General features: G+C 41.8%; 1 protein-coding gene across 1 annotated transcript in view; it reads left to right on the forward strand.

The window, feature by feature from the left end:
- Positions 1 to 353: 353 nt before the first annotated feature.
- The window catches only part of ST6GALNAC3 (ST6 N-acetylgalactosaminide alpha-2,6-sialyltransferase 3), a 560,559-nt gene continuing 538,883 nt past the window's right edge, over positions 354 to 22,029 (forward strand). The window contains exon 1 of the mRNA XM_050805207.1: positions 354 to 528. Within this exon, the coding sequence (XP_050661164.1) occupies positions 511 to 528 (18 nt within the window). The 5' untranslated portion in view covers positions 354 to 510. The remainder of the gene's footprint in view (positions 529 to 22,029) is intronic.

The raw sequence follows: 22,029 nt of genomic DNA on the forward strand, positions 1-22,029 counted from the left end.
CCTTTGATGTGCCCAAAGTCTGTAGAAAGGCGATGCCACACGCACTTAAGTTTGACAAAGTGTGAAACGTCTGTAAAAAGGAGTTCTCTGATGTGTGAGAGCAGACGGAAGCGAGAAGAAAAGACCGTTCTCTGGCCCCCCGCGGGACCCAGGTCCCTGCCTGCTGCGGAGCGCACTCGGTGCACGCCGAGCCGCGAAACATTCACAGAAGAAAACAAGAGAAAGAAGTAGCAGGCACCGAGGGGCCGCCGGCGCCGGCGCCCGGGACGGCACGTGACCCGGGGGCGGGGCCGCGCGGGCCGCGGGCCAGTGGATGGGGACGGGGGCGGGGCCGCGGCTCGGGGGGCGGGGTCTGTGGCGGCGCAGTTTGCCCCGCGGTCCCCTTATTTGGATCTGCGGGAATGTGGGCTGGAGCGGTCCTGCCGCGGTACCAGCCTCCATCCTGCCCCCGGGACTGCCCCTGACCCAGGCGCGCCCACTGCTCGGTGGCAGGAGGGCCGGCGGAGCGCCATGGCCTGCATCCTGAAGGTAACGACTCGGATCTGTGGCTCGGACGCGTGGTTGGCCAGCCCCTTGCTGCTCAGAGGCACGGAGTCAGCCGCGGTCCCACCGCATCCTCATCTCAGTTGTCTTTTCCTGGCATTGATTTTCTTTTTGTTCCTTTGGCAAATGCATATGGAGGGAGATTCTGAAACATGCAGCTGGCACAGCTTCTTTTCCCACCATTCCTGCCTGCTCGCGCCTGCATTGAAGGAGCTGCAGACTGTTGGCTCCAGGGAAGAGCAGGGCTGTGTGCCGAATAATGGGGATGGTAGGGAGAGGAGGGGTGTTCCTGAGGGTCCTGCGGCTCTGTGGAGCCTGAGGCCTTTCAGGGGCCACGGGGAGGGGTGGAGTGGCTAGGCGTGAGTTGCTGGTGGTGAGGGGCACAGCGCTTTTAATGGAGGGAAGAGCGGAGGTGGTCTCTACTGTGCATTTGATCATGTGAAGACAGAAACTTCTGAGTTTACAGGTAGTCCCTTAGGAATGAGTTTTCTATGAGATCTGCTAGCTCTGTGTGCCCTTAGCTCTACTTTGGAAAAGTTCACACGAGGATGTATATGTTAGTAGAGAACCTCTCCCTCTCCTTATGCTCATAAATTTGAATAGACAAAATGATTTTATACTCTGTCAAAGTGCGCTCAGCCACCCCTTCTTTGTTGAGTTTTCTTTCTCCAAGACCGGATTCTCAGCCTCAACTGAGCATCTTTCTGGGTTCACAGACTTGTGGCCTCAGGTGGGAGGACTTGGTGTGAGGAACTCACTTAAAAAGAACTTTCTATCCCACTGGTAGAGGCCTCCCCCACCCTCGTTTTTTTTTTTTCCACTACTTTTCTACAAGAACATAACCTGGTTGCATGAATCAAAAACATGCACAGCATGAAAGTTTCCTGGGCCTTAACTGGAGAATGCAAAGACCTATTTGTCCAAGCATGGGGGAACTGTGTGACGAAGGAAAATACCAGGAAACAATTCGTTGTTGTTGTGTTATTGTGAAGTAGCATTTATTCGTCTATAAGATGATATGAAGTCATCTACTGCTGTTCTGGTTACCTGAATCATTTTCTAACGTGCCTAGTGTTAATGATGACAATAACAGACTAACCTCGTAGAACTTGTTTTCCCTTCTTTGCATAAAGGAGATCAGAAGTTTCCTGTGACCTTTCTGAACTTCCTCTTTTTGTTTCAGAACATTTTCCAGGACATAACAAATGGTAGCAAAATCATGAGAAAATAATACATCAGTATGACAATATGCGATATTTAACCTGGAGGCTCTTAGCACAAGGACTGAGATATGAGTATGAGTCATCTTTACTATTCATTGTGTTACTTGCTGAAAGGGACATTGAGGAGCATGATATTTATTGTTGGCCATCTTTTTCCCTTTTGATTTCTCCCCTGCCTTGTCCTATACATGTGGTAAACATCTTTAATGCACATCCCAACTACACATGAATCTGGTCCAATCTGTGTCTCTTCTAGCACTTCACACTGCTCTCAGACATTTGGGACATTTCTGTCCACCTTGTCTTCCCTCCACTGAAACTGATCTGGGCTTTAGACTCAGAAAGATATGTCTGGATGCTGGCTCTGCCCACTGCTACCTCTGTGATGTTGAACAAGTTACTTAAATGTCTCAGGGCCTTAGTTTCTTCAATATAAGATCAAAGTAGTGGCACCTGCTTCACAAGGTTGCTGTGAGGATGAAATAAGGTAGGGTATGAAAAATACTTTGTGTCACAAGGATTTAATATGTACCATTTTTTCCTGTAACATATAATAATAAGTGCAGTTTGGTTGATCCTTACTATATCCTCAGTCTGTTTCTTATAACTGTTATTTTTTATAAAATACAAAATGTCTTTTATTCTTTAATCTTTACATAAAACCCTAAAATATAAGTATCATTGTTTTAAACCCCATTTTACAGAGAAGAAGTCTGAAGCTCCCTAGTTTAAGAGATTTGCCCAAGGCCACACAGGGTTAATGACAGAGATCCTGGATTTAGACCCAGATATGTCAACCTTCCATATACTTTACTGCTGTTCCAATACTTTCTCAGGTGATGACTTTTTTTTTTTTTTTTTTTTTTTTTTTGAGACGGAGTCTCGCTCTGTCGCCCAGGCTGGAATGCAGTGGCGCAATCTCCGCTCTCTGTAAGCTCCGCCTCCCGGGTTCTCCCAGGTGATGACTTTTAAGATGTCCTAATACCATTCAGTTCCTAACACCTTTGAGCAATCACTTTCTCTAGTCATGGTCTAGACAGTCTGGGCTGGGTCTTTTTTCTTTGTTGTCTTTGAAAAGCTACAAATGGAATAGTGCAGAATACAGGTTTCAGTCCAGAGACCTGAGTTCTGTGCAAGTTTGGCCTCTTGCATATGATTTTAGACAGCCATTGTAACTTGGAGCCTCAGTTTTCCCATGTTGAAGTGTTCATAGACTTATAACCATTGCATTACAGGGTTGTTATGAGGATAAAACTATGGACTTTGTTTTTTTTTTGAATGAAACATGTTCTGCCATTTGCTGGCCCTGGACTTAGTGTTGGCATCTGTAGAAAAGGAAAGGTTTTCCTCTGCCCTCTTAGTTTCTGTGCCTGGTCCTGATAGCTAAACTGACAAAAGGCATACTAACAGAGGAAAAGCATACACATTTTATTTGATGTTAATGTTTTTATGTGTACCATAGAGGGCTTCCTATATAAGAAATAAAGACCCAAAGAAGGGGAGAGGCCTGAGAGTTTATAAAGCATTTTAATAAGGAAGCATAAATTGTGGAGATGTGACAAGACAAAGGGAAAAGGGAATTTGGACTGGGGCAGTCGATTGTGAGAAAGTGGGAAATGTATGGGGAAAACTAATGGAAAATAGGTGAGTGTTTTTAGTAGAGATTTATCTTGGTGTTGACTCTCCATCTTTGATCATAAGAATGTTCTCCTCTTCCTGGCACAGGGAAGGGACATTTCTCATGGGAAATTTTATGCCTTGCTTTTAGGTAGAAATGGGGAGGTCAGAAAGCCCTTCCTGTATCTGCTTTTTCTCAATTGCCTTTAGCTCAAAATAATCAATATGCCAAAGTGATATATTTTGGGGTGGCCTGTTTTGATTCCTTTTACATCACAAGATGCATAAACCATTGACCCCATTCGCAAATGGCTTACGGTTTAGTAAGGGTGATAGAAAAGTAAATGAGTGCTTAGGTTATAATGTGAAGAATGAAACTACATAGGTCCATGGAGGGCATAATAGAAGCCTGGAAGGAGAGAGCAATTGCCCCTGTCACTGGGTAGTTCAGACAGGCTTCCCACTGATGATATTGGAGTTGTGTTTTGAAGACTAAATAGGATTTACTATGATGGAGCTTGTGTTTTAGAAAGATAACTTTTGAGGCAGTGCCAGCTTTCTTCTGTGGGCTAAGACTTTAATCTTCTCAACAGAATTTTGCAGTAGATTTTACTATCCATTTTTACAAATGAGAAAACTGAGATAGAGAGATATTGATTAAAGTATCATTATTGCCTACACAATAGTGGCCCTCACTCAGAAGAGACCCCCATGCTGTGGCAGCTAATTTTGGTCTTTTAGGGGATATGGAACGATCCCCTCAAGGTGCTGTGCATGCTGAGGGCCCATTCTGCCAATATATAGGGCTAGTTCTCAAACAGAATGATGATCACCTCATAATCATTTAATTTTGGAATACAGACTTCACATTGCCTGGACTTTAAAGCCAGAAATATGTGAGCTTTAATTATGGCTCCACTCCTTGTTAATTATAGAGCCATAGCAAGTTTCTTGATTTCACTACCTCAGTTTCCAAAATGGGAATGATCATGCATTCCTCAATGGGTTATTCTAAAGGTTAAATGAGATAATCTGTATATTAGTTATATTGCAGGGGGAAGAAGAAATTCTGAATCTTAGCAGGTTTATTTCTTGCCATGCTCCTGGTTAGGCAGATCTCCTGTGTAGCTCTACCATTGAATAAAGAATCAACTCAAGGACCAGTCTCTTTATTATTATTATTTTGAAATGGAGTCTCACTCTGTTGCCCCGGCTGGAGTGCAGTGGCATGATCTTGGTTCGCTGCAACCTCTGCCTCCTGGATTCAAGCAATTCTCGTGCCTCAGCCTCCCAAGTAGCTGGGACTACAGGTATGTGCCCCCATGCCTGGCTAATTTTTTGTATTTTTAGTAGAGACGGGGTTTCGCCATGTTGGCTAGGCTGGTCTTGAACTCCTGGCCTCAAGTGATCTGTCTGACTTGGCCTCCCAAAGTGCTGGGATTACAGGCATGAGCCACCGTGCCTGGTCTAGGACCAGTCTGTTTTCATAGTAGCTCTGGTGTCTTCTTGGGCCCCAGAGCCCTTGTCAGATTCTCTGTTTTCAGCAGCTCCAGCAGACAGATTACAGGGAAGATCTTGTGGGGGTGTTTAAAAAGTCTCTCAAATTTGATAGGCAGGAAAACTCTTAGATTCAATTTGTATTTATTTAATCATTAGTGAAGTTAAGCTTTTAAATTTGTATTAGTCATTTGTCTTTCTTCTTTTATAAATTATAGATACTTTAACATTTTATGCAATAAATCCTATCCATATTTTGTTTTATGATTTCTACCTTTGGTCAGCAGGTACATTTTTAGCACAGTGTCTTGTACACTTTTATTTTTTAAAAATATAGGTGAATTGTATTAACTTTTATATCGGAAGTGGACACTGAGTGGACATGTGGACACAAGAGCCTTGTGAATCATTTCTGCCGTGGAGAAGATTATGGTTTTACTAGGTGGATGAGGCTTATGAACATGAAGCGGTTAGCTGATACGATAGATGCATGACTAAGCCACAACTACCTTCTCTCCAGTTACCTGTCCTCATATATTTATCTTGATTGATAGGTAATTAGATGAATGATGATACCAAGTTACAAACTTGGTGTCTTCTCATTTCCTCTTCCTCCCCCTGCCCCCGATCTAATCCTTCTCTACAGTGCATCAATTCTGTCTCAGGAAAACCTCTCAGCTCTGCCCCTTCCTCTCCATCCTTACTCCCTCTGCCTTGTTCAACTCCTACTTTAGAGTCACATCTGTGGTCAAGCCATCGCCTGCCTCAGCAGGCTTCCTCCATGCTCCTGTGGTCTAAGTTCTTGTCCCTGTAGTAGCAGGTATTACCATGTACTGTCAGTAAACTGCTTTCATGCCCAACTCTTTTTTGACTATCAACTGTTAGGGAGCCGCAGCCTTTCAGTGTTTACTGAGCATCTGTAAATGAATTCTGTTCTTACCCTAAGTGAGATTATAGACTTAGTGAGAAGGCAAATAATTAAACTAGGAATGAAAACTATGCAAATTACTTTGAAAGTTACACCTCATGGCATGGGAGTATATGGGTGGGGCGGTGATGGTTACTTACCTGAATGTGGAAGGCAGAAACGGCTTTGTTGTATTCAACTTGGTGTTCCTAAGAACTAAGCTGGCTCTCAGTAGGTGCTCCTTAAGTGTTTGCTGAATGTATGACTGGTGTTACTAATATTTTTTGATGTCAGTTATAGACACAGGTCCAGCTTGTTTTCTGAAAACAGCTGAGCTCTTCAAGGATGTGGCATGGATTTTTTAACTCTAATGTATAGCAGGCAGATTAGAGCTCGTCAGTTAGTTTGCTCCTTAAATTTTTTCTTAGTATGTTTCTTGTAGGTAGGTCTGTTATCATTCCTCATATAAAATCTGGGGCCAATTTAAAATTTGGGGTTGGGGGGGCGGGGAGATGGGAGAACTGGACTAGAAGGAGGAAAAAAGGGAAGTGTAGGTGTGGTTTAACTTTTGTCATGATCATTTTGGTTCCCCAGATGAACAGAAACAGATAAACCAAAAAAACCCAGAAAACAAAACAAAACAAAAAAACAATCAAAACCCAAACACCCACAACCAAAAGATTGTGTGGTTCTCAAACGATGAGGTCTCAAAGCATTTGAAAACAGTGTGGCTTCACTGAGACTGGAAAGCCACAGGGACTTCGCAGGTACACAGATGATAAATCTGAAACCGTAGGATAACCCTGGCAAGTAGACAAGTCACTTCATTTAATAAATCTGCTATGACATTTCTTACTGCTGCCCAGGAAATGCTGAATTCTCAGCAGCTGCCTGGCCTAATTTCCAGTCTTACAGTGACTGAGCAGATGCTTTTGCTACGTTTATCAGCACACTGTGGGGAATGAGTGGTTTGGGTAAAAGTAGTGTTCTTTGGATGGACTGATAACAACGGCAACAATAGGTGCCATTTATTGAACAGCCAGAGTGCTCAGGCTGGGTTCTGTGCTAAGTAAACTTTTATTACAAATGAAGACACCGAAGTTCAGAAAACCTAAGTAAATTGTCCCATGTCCTGTTGTAAGTGATGGAGGTGGGGTTCACCCTGGCTTTGTGTGGTTATTAAGCAGGGGTGTTCAAACTTTTGGCTTCCTTGGGTCACATTGGAAGAATTGTCTTGGGCCACACATAGAATACGCTAACATGAATGACAGCTGGTGAGCTAAAAAAATTTTTAAAAAAGCAAATCGCAAAAATACTCTCATGATGTTTTAAGAACATTCACAAATTTGTTTTGGGCCACATTCAAAGCTGTCCTGGCTGCGGATTGGACAAGCTATAGAGTTTGTCTTTTACCTTCAGTGCCAATTAAGTAAATATTTATAGGGATTCTGAATTTATTTCACCATCTTCTACCCCAGGCAATATCCAGTCTAGACAACTTCCTAATCTGGTGGCCTGATGGGGACCACTTTTAGCTGTGTTGTTTTTATTTGTTCCTCTGAGTTTCCTTTGTGACAGAGGAACTAGAGGAACTAGAGGGGCTGCAAAGACTGAGGAGATAAGAAGATTTTAATTCTGTTTAACTCTGTATAGATCTTTAACCCTGGGCAAGTTATGTGAACGTGTATGTCCTTTTTGCGGGTGGGAGTGAGGGAGAGTTGGACTTACCCTGAGCGCAAGCTTCAGGGCCCTTCCAAGGTTTTTGGAAGAGACCCTAGCATTTTGGTATTTATAATTTTATGTTCATTTTATCAAGGAATCCCACAAATTATATACATTTCAGGCTCCCCAACCTAGATCTGCCCCGGGGTGGTGTTGGAGACCAAAAGAGATAATGCTTGTGAATGCACTTTGCAAAGCAGAGTGCACCGCACAGGTATGAAGTGGAAATGGCAAAAAATATTATTAGTAGTATTAGTACTGGTAACAGCTGGAATCGAGGAAACCTTTGTTGAAGGACTAGTGGGAGAAAGAAGGGGTTTAGATCTGAGGAAAACAGAGGAAGCCTATTAAACTTTCTAGTAAACGACTGAGCAAAGTTAGGAAAGCTTCTCTCCAGGAGAAAAATTTCTGTTTGTGAGAATTTAACACACATTTATGCCTGAGGGCTAGGAGTTGAATGAGGTTCTTTTCTGTTTCCTTTCGTTAGGGAACAGTGGAGGAAGGCATTTTTCTAATTGGAGGGAGTAGATTTACAAGTGCTACCTGGATCCCATTACCAAAAGCTGCAGTTAGCTCCTGGTTATTAAAAGGCTCATTATTCAGTTTATGGATTATCCAGACCCGTTTGCCTCCAGCCATTCTGATGTACACTTTTTATGCCTTTTACTGCCAATTAGCAACTTCACCTGTGCAGGCAAAAAAAAAACGGGTGCTAAACCCCAAATTGGTTCATTTTTCTCCTTGTTAGCAGCTCTGTAAAGGTTTGTCAGCAGGAGAGTGGGCCTGGGAAAAGGTTCAAATGAGGTGAAAGGATTATCTGCGCTTTCTCTATTGCTGTCTCTCTCTACTCAAAAATTGAGACTAGGCTCTGGTTCTGATTGTAAACTGATTTAAAGTCACTAAGTCAGAGACCTTGGCCTGGGATGCTAAGAGAGTTTAATAAACAGCAGTCCTGGGGTAGGGTGACATTCTGTAAGGAGCCCCTTACCCCACACTCCATATCTCCAGGCCTCTCTTTCATTTCCTGGAGGGGTGGGGGCCAACGACATCTGGTACTTGAGAGAGTAAGGGAGAAGTTAACTCCTAAACAGATTTGTCGGAGGCCAAAAAAAGAGGATACTTGGGTCATTTTCGTGTTTTGTTTTTTTTTTTTTAAAGGTGTGTGTCTCTGTGGACACATAGTAAATATAAATATACATCCACATTCATTCAATTTTATCTTAATATTTACTCAGATTTGAAAACTATCACACGTAAAATCCTTTTCTGGAAGGGACTTCTCTCTGATTTCAAAGGCTATTTGGTTTTTTAGTGAGTTTATTAGCTCTGCATTTACTAGACACAAAATAAAAACTTCTTTGGTCAGCTATGAAAGCTGTTTGCGTCTTGCTCTGAGAAGATCATGATCACAAGGGATTTGGAAGTAACATGTGTATGTTCTGGGTTGGAAATGAGTCCTGATCTGGGATTAAAACCTGGTTGCAATAGTCATCTTAGATTTTGAGAACTAGAATGAGCAAACGACTGTTGTGAGTTGATCCCCCTCCTTGGGACTAGTGGGATATATGCACTTGCAGCGAGCCGGGCTGTGATTCCTGGTGCTGTTTGCTGCGTGACTGGCTGCAACAATGGGCTGGACTCGAAAGAAAGAGAAGTGAAAGTCTCTCTTTGTGAAGCATTTGCCTCATCAGAGAAAGTGGTACCCAAGAAAAGACGCTGGAGCTGCTCTCTGGGGCGTGGGCAGTAGGAAGACTGTGGGGTGCGGAGGTCAGAGCTAGACCGACTCTAAGTCCCATTCTGGCTTTGTGATTAATATGAATAAAACAATAATACCCTTATTTCATGGTCTGTAGCAGTGCTGTCCAACAGAAATATAATGTAGGCTATTTATGCAATTGTACATTTCCTAATAGCCATATTTTAAAAAAGCAAAAAAGAAACGTAGAATTTAATAATGTGTTTTATTTAACTTGATATATCCAAAATACTTTCATTTCAAAATGTACTCACTATAAAAATTAATGAGATATTTATAGCTTTTTTTTTTTTTACAAACAGTTCTTAAAACTCGGTGTATGTTTTACACTTACAGCGTCTCTCAGTTTGAATTCTAAATTTTTCATCAGAAATACTTGATTTGTATTTTGATTTTACTAATGTAAAGTAAAAAAGTAAGTTCACTCGTCTAAGTTGAATTGTGCTTAGACCTTTTCCAATAGCTGAATGGAACATTATTTTTTAAAGATAAATTAATTAAAATGAAATGAAATTTAAAAAATGTGGTTTGTTGGTTATGCCAGCCATGTTTCAATGCTCCAAAGCCACATGTGGCTAGTGGCTCACATGTATTGGACAGCATGCTCCTTCAGGTATTCATCTTCACCATCAGAAGAGACCACTAGACTCAGAGACAATGAGAGCAGTGTAAGGGGCTGCAGAAAGGATTGGCCGCCGGGTCAGGTTCAGATGGGGAGCACACACCTGTTGGATGGACTCCTAGCAGCCAAAGGCTGGAGACTGATGAGCGAGTAATGAGTGCCTGACTCAGGGACACATGCGATGAGCCTTTGATGAGCCCTTGAAATGTTATCTGAAAATGTAGTCCTCGGTTTCACCATATCCTGAGCCTAATTTTCCCCCAGATGTTGTGCAGCTGTGAATTTTCCCAAGGGAGTGCTGCTTTGTGGGATGTGTGAGTTGGCTCTTTGGTCTCAGTGTGGTAGTGTGAACTCCTGGAGGCTTTGAGGGCAGAGACAGACTTGATGCACTTTTATTTGAGTTGTTTCATTGCTCCAGGAGGGTATTACACATATGGGAGCAATTTAAATGTCCAGAACAAACCACATGTCTTCTTTTAAGTCAAGAGAGCAAGGTGATTGCAGTTTCTTTGTTCGGTTTGCTTATTTTTTACTGCTTATTTCTGTGTGTATAAATTCAGCGACACGCTAATAGACATATGGCCAATGGTGCTTAGAGAAAATCTGTTTGTAAACCTGAATCTCTGTTTTGCCCACACATTTCCATTGTATTCCTGCCCTGCTCCAACTCATTGTCCTAGATCATCCAGTGTTAGCATTTTTTTCATGAGATGAACATTTCGTTATAATAATGACAGTAGCTGTCATTTGCTGAGAGCTTTCTCCATGTCAGGCAGCCTACTAGGTAGTTTACAGATATTTATTGTCTCACAACAACCTTCAGCATGAGCAGGATTGGTGTCATCTGACACATGACAAAACTCTGGCTTGACAACTTTACCAGTATGAGGGTGCTAGACTAGGGTCAGCAAACTACTTTCTCTAGAACAAGCCTGGCTTGCTGCCTGTTTATATGCAGCTCCTGAGTAAGAATGGCTTTTGTGTTTTTAAATGGTTGAAAAAAAATCAAAAGAAGAATAAGAATTGACAGGTGAAAATGATATGAAATTCAAATTTTTTGTCCATAAATAAAGTTTTATTGAAACACAGCCATGCTTATTCACCATATCTGCTTTCATGGCACAAAGGCAGAGTTGAGAAGTTGAGATGGGTACTGTATGACCTATAAAGCCCAAAATATCTACTATCCATCTCTTTACAGATAAAGTTTGCCAACCCTTGTGCTAGGCTGTTGAGTTCTTTCAGTGGACTTTAAGAACCACGGTGAAGAGCAGTGTGGTTCTTTTTTTTTTTTTTTTTTTTTTTTTTTTTTTTTTTTTTGAGACGGAGTCTCACTCTGTTGCCCAGGCTGGAGTGCAGTGGCCGGATCTCAGCTCACTGCAAGCTCCGCCTCCTGGGTTTACGCCATTCTCCTGCCTCAGCCTCCCAAGTAGCTGGGACTACAGGCGCCCGCCACCTCGCCCGGCTAGTTTTTTGTATTTTTTAGTAGAGACGGGGTTTCACCGTGTTAGCCAGGATGGTCTCGATCTCCTGACCTCGTGATCCGCCCGTCTCGGCCTCCCAAAGTGCTGGGATTACAGGCTTGAGCCACCGCGCCCGGCCAGTGTGGTTCTTTCATGTCTGGCCAGCGCCAGGCCTCATGCCTCACACTCTGAATGCTGCGGGTATTTACTGAGCATAGAGCTAAACCCAGTGTGTGGAAGAGGAGACGAAGCTTAGAGAGGCAAGTGACTACCCAAAGTCTGAGCTCCTAACAGTTATGTTGACCTCAGTGCTGCAAAACTTGAACTACATCAGGACCACTGGAAGGGGCGGTTGTACTAGAGTTTGCTAGGCCTTATCACCAGTTTCTGATTCTTCCAGTCTGGGGTGTGACTCAAGAATTTGTATCTCTAACAAGCCATCAGGTGATACTAGCACTGCACATCTGGGAACCGCACTTTGATTAACCCTACCATGTGACATCCAGCTCAATGAACAGTTGTCGAGTTATGGAAATTGCAGAGCATGGATTCAAACCCATGCATTCCCCAAAATAAATTGACTAGAAATTTAAATCAATTTAGAAATTTAAGTGCAGTGTATTCCAGTCAACTTTCTTGGCATTGTAATAATTTGATTTCTGCCTTCATTGTTTTCATTCAACTCAAGATTTCTGATGCTATGAGGCTCAGGCCACTGTACACATTGAAAAACTTTTTGCTTTTGCACGAGCTAGGGGCTGGGTCTAAAATTAACCCCTCGCTGATGGCACCACTTGTGTGTTTCTGGAAAAATCAGTTTATGATTATTTCTAAACCAAGGAATTTTGTTCCTGCTGATTGCATATCAAATCCTTTCTCATACTTTGGACCCCCCCCACTTCTTTGCTGGCTAACAGGGAGAATTAGGGGTGCAGGAAATAGCTTTCACAGTTAGATTATGCTGGCTTTGGTTACAAAAGTTAATGCATTAGTGCTAGAGTTCACTATCTTAATTACTGGGTTAGTCTCATATTTAAAAAGTCATTATTTAAGGATTAGGAATGGGAAGATCGAAGACTGGTGAAAGATGATAGTTTTTTTTATGTTGATGATTCATAGCCTTGTTTTAGACTTTTATAAGTAATAAAAAGCACTGGATACTGCTGATTTAGTCTCTTCCTATAGGCTCATATTTGTGTAAAGAAGGAAATCGCTCTGTAAGTTTTCCCTTTTGCTTTCTCCTGGCTCTCTATTTCTTTGCCTTTATCTATAGTGCAGCCTATTTTTCTGATGTTCCTTCGTCATCTACACTTTTCATGCCCCTTCCCAATACAGGTGTTGTAGGGATCATTAGCTAGGATGTCTAAGGAACCATACTATCAGCCCAAAGGAAGGGAAGCTTGGTGAACTCTTAAAACCAAGTAGATGAAACCCTCTTGCAGAGTCCCAGGATATAAGCCATTCCATTAGGAATACTTCTCTGGGAAATATGAATCATTGCTGGGCCTGATGTAAAATCACTGGCATGGCATTCATGACAGCTCACCATGTCATCCCTCACACCTTTGCCATGGCCTGGAAGCTGACTTCACTACTACTTGTGTTTGTTCTTTTATTGCTGACCTTGTCAATCAGGTCATTCTTTCTCTCTTCCTATTTTCTTTTTTTTTTTTTTTTTTTTGAGACGGAGTCTTGCTGTGTTGCCCAGGCTGGAGTGCAGTGGCCGGATCTCAGCTCATTGCAAGCTCCGCCTCCCGGGTTTTTACGCCATTCTCCTGCCTCAGCCTCCCGAGTAGCTGGGACTACAGGCGCCCACCACCTCGCCCGGCTAGTTTTTTGTATTTTTTAGTAGAGACGGGGTTTCACCGTGTTAGCCAGGATGGTCTCGAACTCCTGACGTCGTGATCCGCCCGTCTTGGCCTCCCAAAGTGCTGGGATTACAGGCTTGAGCCACCGCGCCCGGCCCTCTCTTCCTATTTCTAAGAGAAAATTCATTCCCCAGAAGCAGCAAGTACCTGAACTATTGCCACTTTATGTGTGCTGCCTTATTTATTTTTCCTCTCATTCTTTTGGCTGGGAGTAAGAGAACCTTTCTCTCCTACCTGGTTTATGTGGCCTGTTTATCTGTTCGTTGGCTGGTTTGATGTTTATTTAATTTTGCCATGCAGCTTAACCTCAGCAGCCTGGTTTTATGGCTTGATTTGAGCCGAGAGTTCTGCACATGACTTCTAACTTGTTGGTAAATTAAGGTTTGTTTTTCTCTCACCCATCTATGACCCATGATTAAAACCTTATTTGAAGAAAGGATATCCAACCCATATACCACTCTAGATTTCTGTGTTAGAACTATTGAAATCCACTATACATTATTTCAGATTTATGTAGGTTAAAGGGATCTGGGTTTGACCTTTTCCCCACTTATCTTCAGCAAATAGAGACATGTGAAGGGGAAGTTTATTTATCAAGCACTTATAGAGAATCTAAGTACTATGGGTAAGAGGAGGGGTAGAGAGAATGGAGATAAAAGATTCACTGAAGATCTAATTTTTTTTTCTAGGGAAATTTAGGGTGTGTATGAATAGTGATAATAAGCTGTGGCTCAAGCCTGTAATCCCAGCACTTTGGGAGGCCGAGACGGGCGGATCACGAGGTCGGGAGATCGAGACCATCCTGGCTAACACGGTGAAACCGCGTCTCTACTAAAAAAATACAAAAAACTAGCCGGGCGAGGTGGCGGGCGCCTGTAGTCCCAGCTACTCGGGAGGCTGAGGCAGGAGAATGGCGTGAACCCGGGAGGCGGAGCTTGCAGTGAGCTGAGATCCGGCCACTGCACTCCAGCCTGGGCGACAGAGCGAGACTCTGTCTCAAAAAAAAAAAAAAAAAAAAAAAAAAAAAAAATTGCAACAATAGCTTACATTTACTGAGTGCTTACCTGTACTGTGTTGGGGCTTTATATTTGTGGATTATCTCTTTTTATCCTCACAGGCTTATGAGGTACATCCACCTAGGTGAGGAATTGAAGGCTTGGAGAGGCTGATTCACCTCTCAAAGGTCATACTACTAGTAAAAGAGGGGTTATGCTTTGAATCCAGGAGTTTGGCTGAAGTAAAATACATTTCCTAGAACATATTACTAAGATCATACACAGATAAACTTATTTGTAACTTGCCCATGATAATAATAACTTTAATGATACAGTAACATCAGCAAAGATTTTCTGGACACTGACTATATCATAGGCACTGTATTTAATCCATACACATGATTTCTTTTAATGTTTAACAATCCTATTAGAAATCTATTTTATCTGAGGAAACTGAGGCTCAGAGAGAACTTAAGTTCTTTGTCCGAGGTCACGTGGCCAGTGAGTGGAACACCTGTGGTGTCATATTATTTGTATAATTGTTATTGTTATTAGCTAGCAGTTACTAAATGCACTAAGAACTAGGCATTGTTCTCAGCACTTTACATTTATTAATTCATTTAATCCTCATTTTACAGGTAAGGAAACTGAGGCACAGAGTGGTTAAGGTTACAAAACTGTGACAGTGGTAAGATTTGAACCCAGGCAATTTGACCCTGGAGTCTGTAACAGACACACCTATGATCACAGACTTTGTTTCTTTTGCCACTTTGGTGGTCTATCTCCTAGAGCAGAGAATCACTAGTACTATTACAAACCATTCCAGTAACAAATTAACCTACTTAAAAGGAGCTTGTGGAAATGAAAATATAACTTGAAATTTGACTTGAAATAAACTGAATTTTAAAAATCCTTTGAGGCTTTTTAAAGAATGTATTTGAAGAAGTTCCAATCAGATCAACTTAGGAAGGCCCTCTTAGGTCAAATCAGACACGGAGGAATGAATTTTCTTGTGGTGTTGAGCATAAGTCCATCGTGCTGCCCGGGTGGGGAATGCCAGGCAGCTTTCCTTCTTTGCTCCCCCTGTTCTCCCCTCAATCACTCATCTTTCTAGATAAGGCCACAGAACACCCAGAGTGATCTTTTAAAAAGTAAATAAGATCATGGCAGCCTATTTGTTTGTTGACCTGTCAGTCAAAAAACTAAAAGGATCACAACAAAAACTAAAGGGATCACAACTGTTTTGTTTATCGCTCTGTATCTATCATCTAGCACAACGCAGTCAACAAAAGAATGATGAAATGAATTAATTTTAGGCAAAAAATTAGCACGTGCAAAGATATGGTGGCATGAAGGAAGAGGACATTTTGGCAAACAGTGAAAAGTTGTGGATGGCTGGCACTGAGCTGGTTTTGGGAGCTGGAAGAGATAACACAGTTGGGTCAGATCATAAGGATCATGTCGATTCTGTCAAGGAATGTGGATTTTATCCTCTAGAAATGGGGAAACACTAAAGGATTTTTTTTTTTTTTTGAGACGGAGTCTCGCTCTGTCGCCTAGGCTGGAGTGCAGTGGCGCAATCTCGGCTCACTGCAAGCCCCGTCTCCTGAGTTCATGCCATTCTCCTGCCTCAGCCTCCTGAGTAGCTGGGACTATCGGCGTCCACCACTAAGCCCGGCTATTTTTTTTTTTTTTTTGATTTTTAGTAGAGGCGGGGTTTCACCGCGTTAGCCAGGATGGTCTTGATCTCCTGACCTTGTGATTCCCCTGCCTTGGCCTCCCAAAGTGCTGGGATTACAGGTGTGAGTCACCACACCCAGCCACACTAACGGATTTTTAAACAGAGTTCTTGGGTTGGCTCTGTCCATTGTATTTTGTATTTGGAAATTACTTGTCTCAATGATAATTTTGCTACAATGATTGCACGTGGGCAATTTCAAAAAGAACTTTGAAAGTTAAAATATGCCAAAGATGTAAATGTGCTTGTTTATGACGGAGCTTGGAGTTGCATGTATCAAATGGGTCAAGCCAATGACAACATAACTAAACGTTTTATACAAATAGGTTATTAGTTGTACAGCTTGTTAAATTTTCCATTTGATGAAGGGAATCAAGTTTGAGCATTATCTCTTGGGTCATTTAGACGATACATTGTGGATTTATGGCTCCTTTTGGTAGAGTCAACTCTTGACATTCAGTTGACAGTATTGTCCTTAGGGAGGATGCTAGGTGGTTCTTCCTTCAGAGTCACTATATAGCAGCTGTCTGTGAGTCCTGCCTTGGAAAGACAATATTATTCTTTCAGCAGCTACTATTTATTGAGAACCTACAGTGTGGCAGATGAACTAATCATGTTACCTTATGTAGGTAAACTTTATAGCATCTCTTTGAGGTAGATGTGTCCCCATTTTACAAATGGAGACCCTGGCTCAGAGAAGTTAAGAGTAACTTAGAGTTAGAGTGCACTTACATACACCTGGGTGTGCACCGAGAGTGTGCTCATATACACCTAGAAGTTAAGAATAACTTAACTTATCTGAGCCACGGTTTCTCCATTGTAAGTGCTAGTGGGGCCAGGGAGTAAAATTCAGAACTGTCTGACCCCAAATAGCTTGCTTTTAACCATCTGGTCTTCTACCTCTGTAGAGGAGAGAATCATTTAGGAAGCAGCTTATGGAAATAATTTTGATCTGAATTAAACTGATTATCTTTTGAAAGTCAAGAAATTCCTAGAACTTTTCTTTGATGTTAAGAACTTTTAAACTAGGTTATACTTAAGAAGACAATTTATTTAACTGGCTTAGTTCAGGTCAGACCTGGTGGAATTAGTCTCACTGATAAGCAGATACTTAAACAGAATCTTGATGAATAAGCATGAGCGTTAACTTCAGGCTAACTGGCCGGGTGGCTGTGCCTTCTGGTCTACCCACCGACTGGTCTCCCTGCTACAAGTTCCTCTTCTTCATTTGTCACTCTTTTATCAGTTCTTGGCACAACTACCAGAAGGAATTTTTAAAAGATGCACATAAGATGATCTCATTCCCTTCCTTATCTGGTCAGTGGCTTCCTCTTTCATTTGGAATACATTATGGTCTTTGAATTATGACTCCACAGGCTTACATGATCCCTTTCCAGTCTCCTCCAAGGCACTCAGCCTCTTATTGTTTATTTTCTAGCTACTCTGGGGTCTTTTCAGGCCCTGAATCCGAAACATGACATTTGTGGAAAATGATGGGAAGTACTTTACGGCTAAAGCTTAGTCTGGACTCCGGGGGCTGGTGGGAGATTAGGTAGACTAAGGGGTTTGGACTCGACCTTGTAGGTAATGGAACACTTTTGAGACATTTTTAGCACAGAACTAAGTGTAATGGAGCCACTGAGCTGGGGGGTAGAATATTCTTCGTTGTCTTTTTGTCTTTTTAGAGTGCTCAGAATCCCTGCATTGCCACTGGTCATTGCCCTTTGTATGTGGAAATGACTTGTTCCAATTATGACAGCCTTGTAATTGCCTTGGCAGAATGTTTGTCAGAAAGTTGTAAGTTAAAACATGGCAATGACATCTCTTTCCTTGTGTGTCATATTTAAGGCACATGTTCTCTGAAATCAAGAAGCTGAGCTAGGATCTTGCACTGGCCCCAGACCACATTATGTTGTGACCATGCTTCAGTGCGAATGTGTCACCTGTAAAATGAAGATAAGCAAGAATATCAGTCTGTTTGAAAATGCTAATAAAAGTAAAATATTCTTGGCAAATAAAGCTATTAATGTAGGTGTTGAAATTTTCATTTAGTCAGGGCAGTCCTAAATTTAAATGTAACCTTTTGAGCCCTTAGATCATTGAGTTAAGACTCTTTCTCATGTGGATGAACAGTAAATGCTTGTGATCTGAAGATGTAAATTGGGAGGAGTAAGGGACTACTGGCCCATTATGCATTAATGCCCACTGTTTGTTTCCCTGACTTACAGTGTGGCTCCATATTATTGCCCTCAAGGCAGCTGTTGATGGAGTCATCCTATGCTCCAAACCTTGAGCTAAGCACCACATATAGTCATGGGCCGCATAACGATGTTTCAGTCCAGTCAACGACAGACTGCCTATCTGACAGTCTTCCCGTAAGATTATAATATCACATTTTTACTGTATCTTTTCTATGTTTAGATACACGGATACTTACCATTGTGTTACAGTTATTATACATACAGTGTACAGTACAGTGATGTGCTCTATGGGTTTGTAGCCTAGGAGCAATTGGCTATACCATGTAGCCTAGGTGTGTAGCAGGCTACACCATCTAGGTGTATGTAAGTGCACTCTATGATGTTCACACAACTACACCTAAGGATGCGTTTCTCAGAACATACCCTATCCTTGAGCCATTCATGACTGTATGTATATGTCAGTTAAAGCTTATAACAATCCTGTGAATCTGTTTTTTCATACTGCTGTGAGTTTGGATTGTTTATGAAGAAATGCAGGCTTAGAGAAGTTAATTGCTTAAAGTCAGAGAGTTAGGAGATCCTTCAGTTTTGACTGATGTCAACATTCGTGCTCTTAACCCCAGCTCTGTCCAAGTCATAAGACCGTCCTATAGACAGGCCAGAATGGTACAGGTGGAAACACAGGAAGAGATCGCCTTTCCTATAGACCTTAAATGAGAATGTCTCGTGGACCATCTTGTCTGAAAGCCCATCTTTTTGGGTTTATTTCTCTGATTAGAGAGATACTTTGTTTTGCCTAATACATATTTTTAGCAAGTAGTACAGGCATCAGTCTTTTGTAAACTCTTTCAGATTTAAATAAGGAAGTTTGCTGTTTGAAGGACTTTGTGGCTAATCCCTTGGTAAAGAAGTATCTTATAATTGACTGTGAATGTCTTAGTAGCTATTCTGTTTCATAACTTGACTTTCAAAAAATACTAACGGCAAAAGATAACATTTTTTTGATAAGTACCAGGTGCTTTTAGAAGCAATTTTTCTGGGAGTTTCTAATGTAATCATCACAGCAACCCTTCAAGATGGGTGCTGTTATTGTGTCCATTTGACAGAGAAGTAAACTGAGGTGACAGAGGCTAGATGCAGGGATGGCTTCATGGCATGTGACCTGCATGATCACACAGGACCCCATATTTAGAAGGGGCATATGCTTGGTGTAATATTCTGCAATTATTGTCTTAAAAGACTTCATAATTTTGAACAAGGGCCCTGCATTTTTATTTTGCATGGAGCCTCATAAATTATGTGGTTGGTCCTGCCTAGCCAAATTGCCCAAGGCCATTCCTCGGTGAGCAGCAGTTTTGAGGTTCAAACCCAGACTGCCTGGCCTCCAGCGTGACTGCCTGGCCTCCAGCATGTGCACTTTCATTGTGTCCTCCTGCTTCCCATATTCCCATGTTCTTCAAACACTGTCCTCCGTCTTCTTTTTCTCCGGACATGTCTTTAGAGGCAGAAGCAGGTGGTTTGACTCATGTCTGTTGAATTCTTCAGATTCAGAATTTATTTGTTGAACTGAATGTTTGATACATACAATTTCCTAATTAGGTTTGTGGGAGTGCAGTAGTAAAGATTTGAAGATATGGCAAGAATTGCATATCCTGGCTATAGTAAAACTCATAGTCTAAAAATAAATGAGAATAAAGTGGAAACATTGTAACATATTTTTTTTGTATAGCTTTAATGGAAAAAGGAAAGGAAAGAATACATATGAAAGGAAGGCAGTCCCTTGGCGCTGCCTGTCTCAGTGCTGTGCGCTCTGGACTGGGGACACTTCATTACTACATACAATTTTATAGACTGTTTATGAGAAGCTTCTATTAACTTTTCATGGATTTCAGTAAAGGAAAATATAGAAAGACAGAGGAGGATTTTCATCACTTTGGCAAAAACTGTTCCTCCATGATCTATGGCTAGAGCCTGAAACTGCCCAAGTTCCATCTCTCAGCATTTTCTGAGAACTTTCTGTGAAGAGAAGTTCAGAGGCCAGTAAAACAAGTGTGGTCACGAAGAAAATCAGAACATGACTCCCCCAAATCTGCCTCTTTGATATAAAATTATTTTTGAGCCGAAGGCAATTAAGAAGCAGTAAACAGGGGAAAAGCTCTCTTTATCCTATCCATTTTCTGCCTAAAGACAGGATATAAATCCTCCTCTACTGGAGACAGCTCTAGACTCATCAACCCAGAGACAACGCCAGGGAAATCTGCAAACTAACCTCACTTCATCAGTTTCCTCCTATAGATTTACCTTCCCACAGTTTCCCATCGTTGGAAGCCCAAACCTCACTTCTTTGTTCTGTCTTTTCTTGACAACTGTATTGTGCTTTGTTGAAGATGCCACATAAGCCAGAGTTCTAAGCCGCTGCTGTGGGTTACCTTTCATTGAAGTTTCTCTTGTGTGATGTACACTGCATGCATTCATAAGTTGTTTGTTTTACTTCTGTTAATCTGTCTTTTATTACGGGAGTTCATCCCAACTAAGAACTTATGGGACTTGGGGGAAAATTATTTTTCCTCCCTGACAGTCACTGCAGGGCAACTGAGGCTCTGACAGAGGGAGGCATCTGCCACAGGAACATGAGGAAAGCAGCTGATAGAGTCAGGAGGAGTCTAGAAGGGTCAGGGGAATTGTAGTTGTAGAGAAGAGGGAAAGAGTGTTCATCTATGGAGGGAACAGTAAGAGCAAAGTCACGGAGGCGAGGGAGATCACGGTCAAGATGAACTGCAGTATTTGGCCCTGGGGGAAGTGTAAGAAATGTAGGTGGGGACCAAATGTTAGTGTACTAAGTTAAGGATTGTGGATTTATATATCTCAAGGCATTAGTGATGGTGATCATAACAGCTAGCATTTATTGAGAGCTTCCCAAGTGCTAGGCATGATTTAATCCTATAATATCTTTATTCTCCAACACCCCTTTGGGGTCAGTTACTAGTCTCATTTAACAAAGAAGAAAACTGAGGCACAGAGACTTTTAATAACTTACCTAGGGTCACACAACTAGTATGTTTCAGAGCTGGGATTGTGAACCAGGAAGTCTGGCTCCAGAAACTGTGTTCCTGATGGCAAAGTTATACCGATTCCAGTGATGGAAGAAATTTAAGTAGAAGAAACATGGACATAATTTACATTTCCCAAGATTGTTCTAGTGGAAGTGTGGCCTGCTGGGTGCAGGGAGATGAGCATCTCTGGTTTTGCCACCACAGAAGCTATGAATACATGTTCTTTAAAAACGACTTGTCCTCTCTTCCCTTGGTATATGGGTGCAATCAATTCTGGCTTTAAATACCTTCTCCCCACTCTTTCTATCTCTGAACAGATTCCTCACCCCCGCCCTCCACCATTTCTTACTCACTGACCTTTATGTTACTTGATCATCACTCAACATCACTCATCAACCTAGCCTTCTTTCTTCTTCCTCTTGGTACTCCTCTCTACATTATAAACATCTATGTAGTTTCTGGTCACCTGTATGTATACCTATTAGGTGATATGATATGTACACTCAGTGGTCATTATTAGTACATGAAATGACTGAGGACCCTGGAGGCAGGAATGGAGTTAGAGTCCTTTGTGTTATTATATCCCTGGAATCTGGGGGGCAGGCAGCAGACTTCTTTGGACCTCAGAGATAATCTGGGCATAGTAATCATACCTGCTCTACTGGTTGTTGTCAGAAACAAAATGAAATAAGATGATACACTTTGTATAAATAGTGTTCACTGGCTACAATGTCTCTAGTATAAGCAATTTTATTTGCAATTTGTACTCTGCTTGTTTTGATATCATTTATGGCAACTTTATGAATTATAGCATTTCAAACCTG

Source organism: Macaca thibetana, chromosome 1 (genome assembly GCF_024542745.1).
Source record: "Macaca thibetana thibetana isolate TM-01 chromosome 1, ASM2454274v1, whole genome shotgun sequence".
Classification (NCBI taxonomy): Eukaryota; Metazoa; Chordata; class Mammalia; order Primates; family Cercopithecidae; genus Macaca; species Macaca thibetana.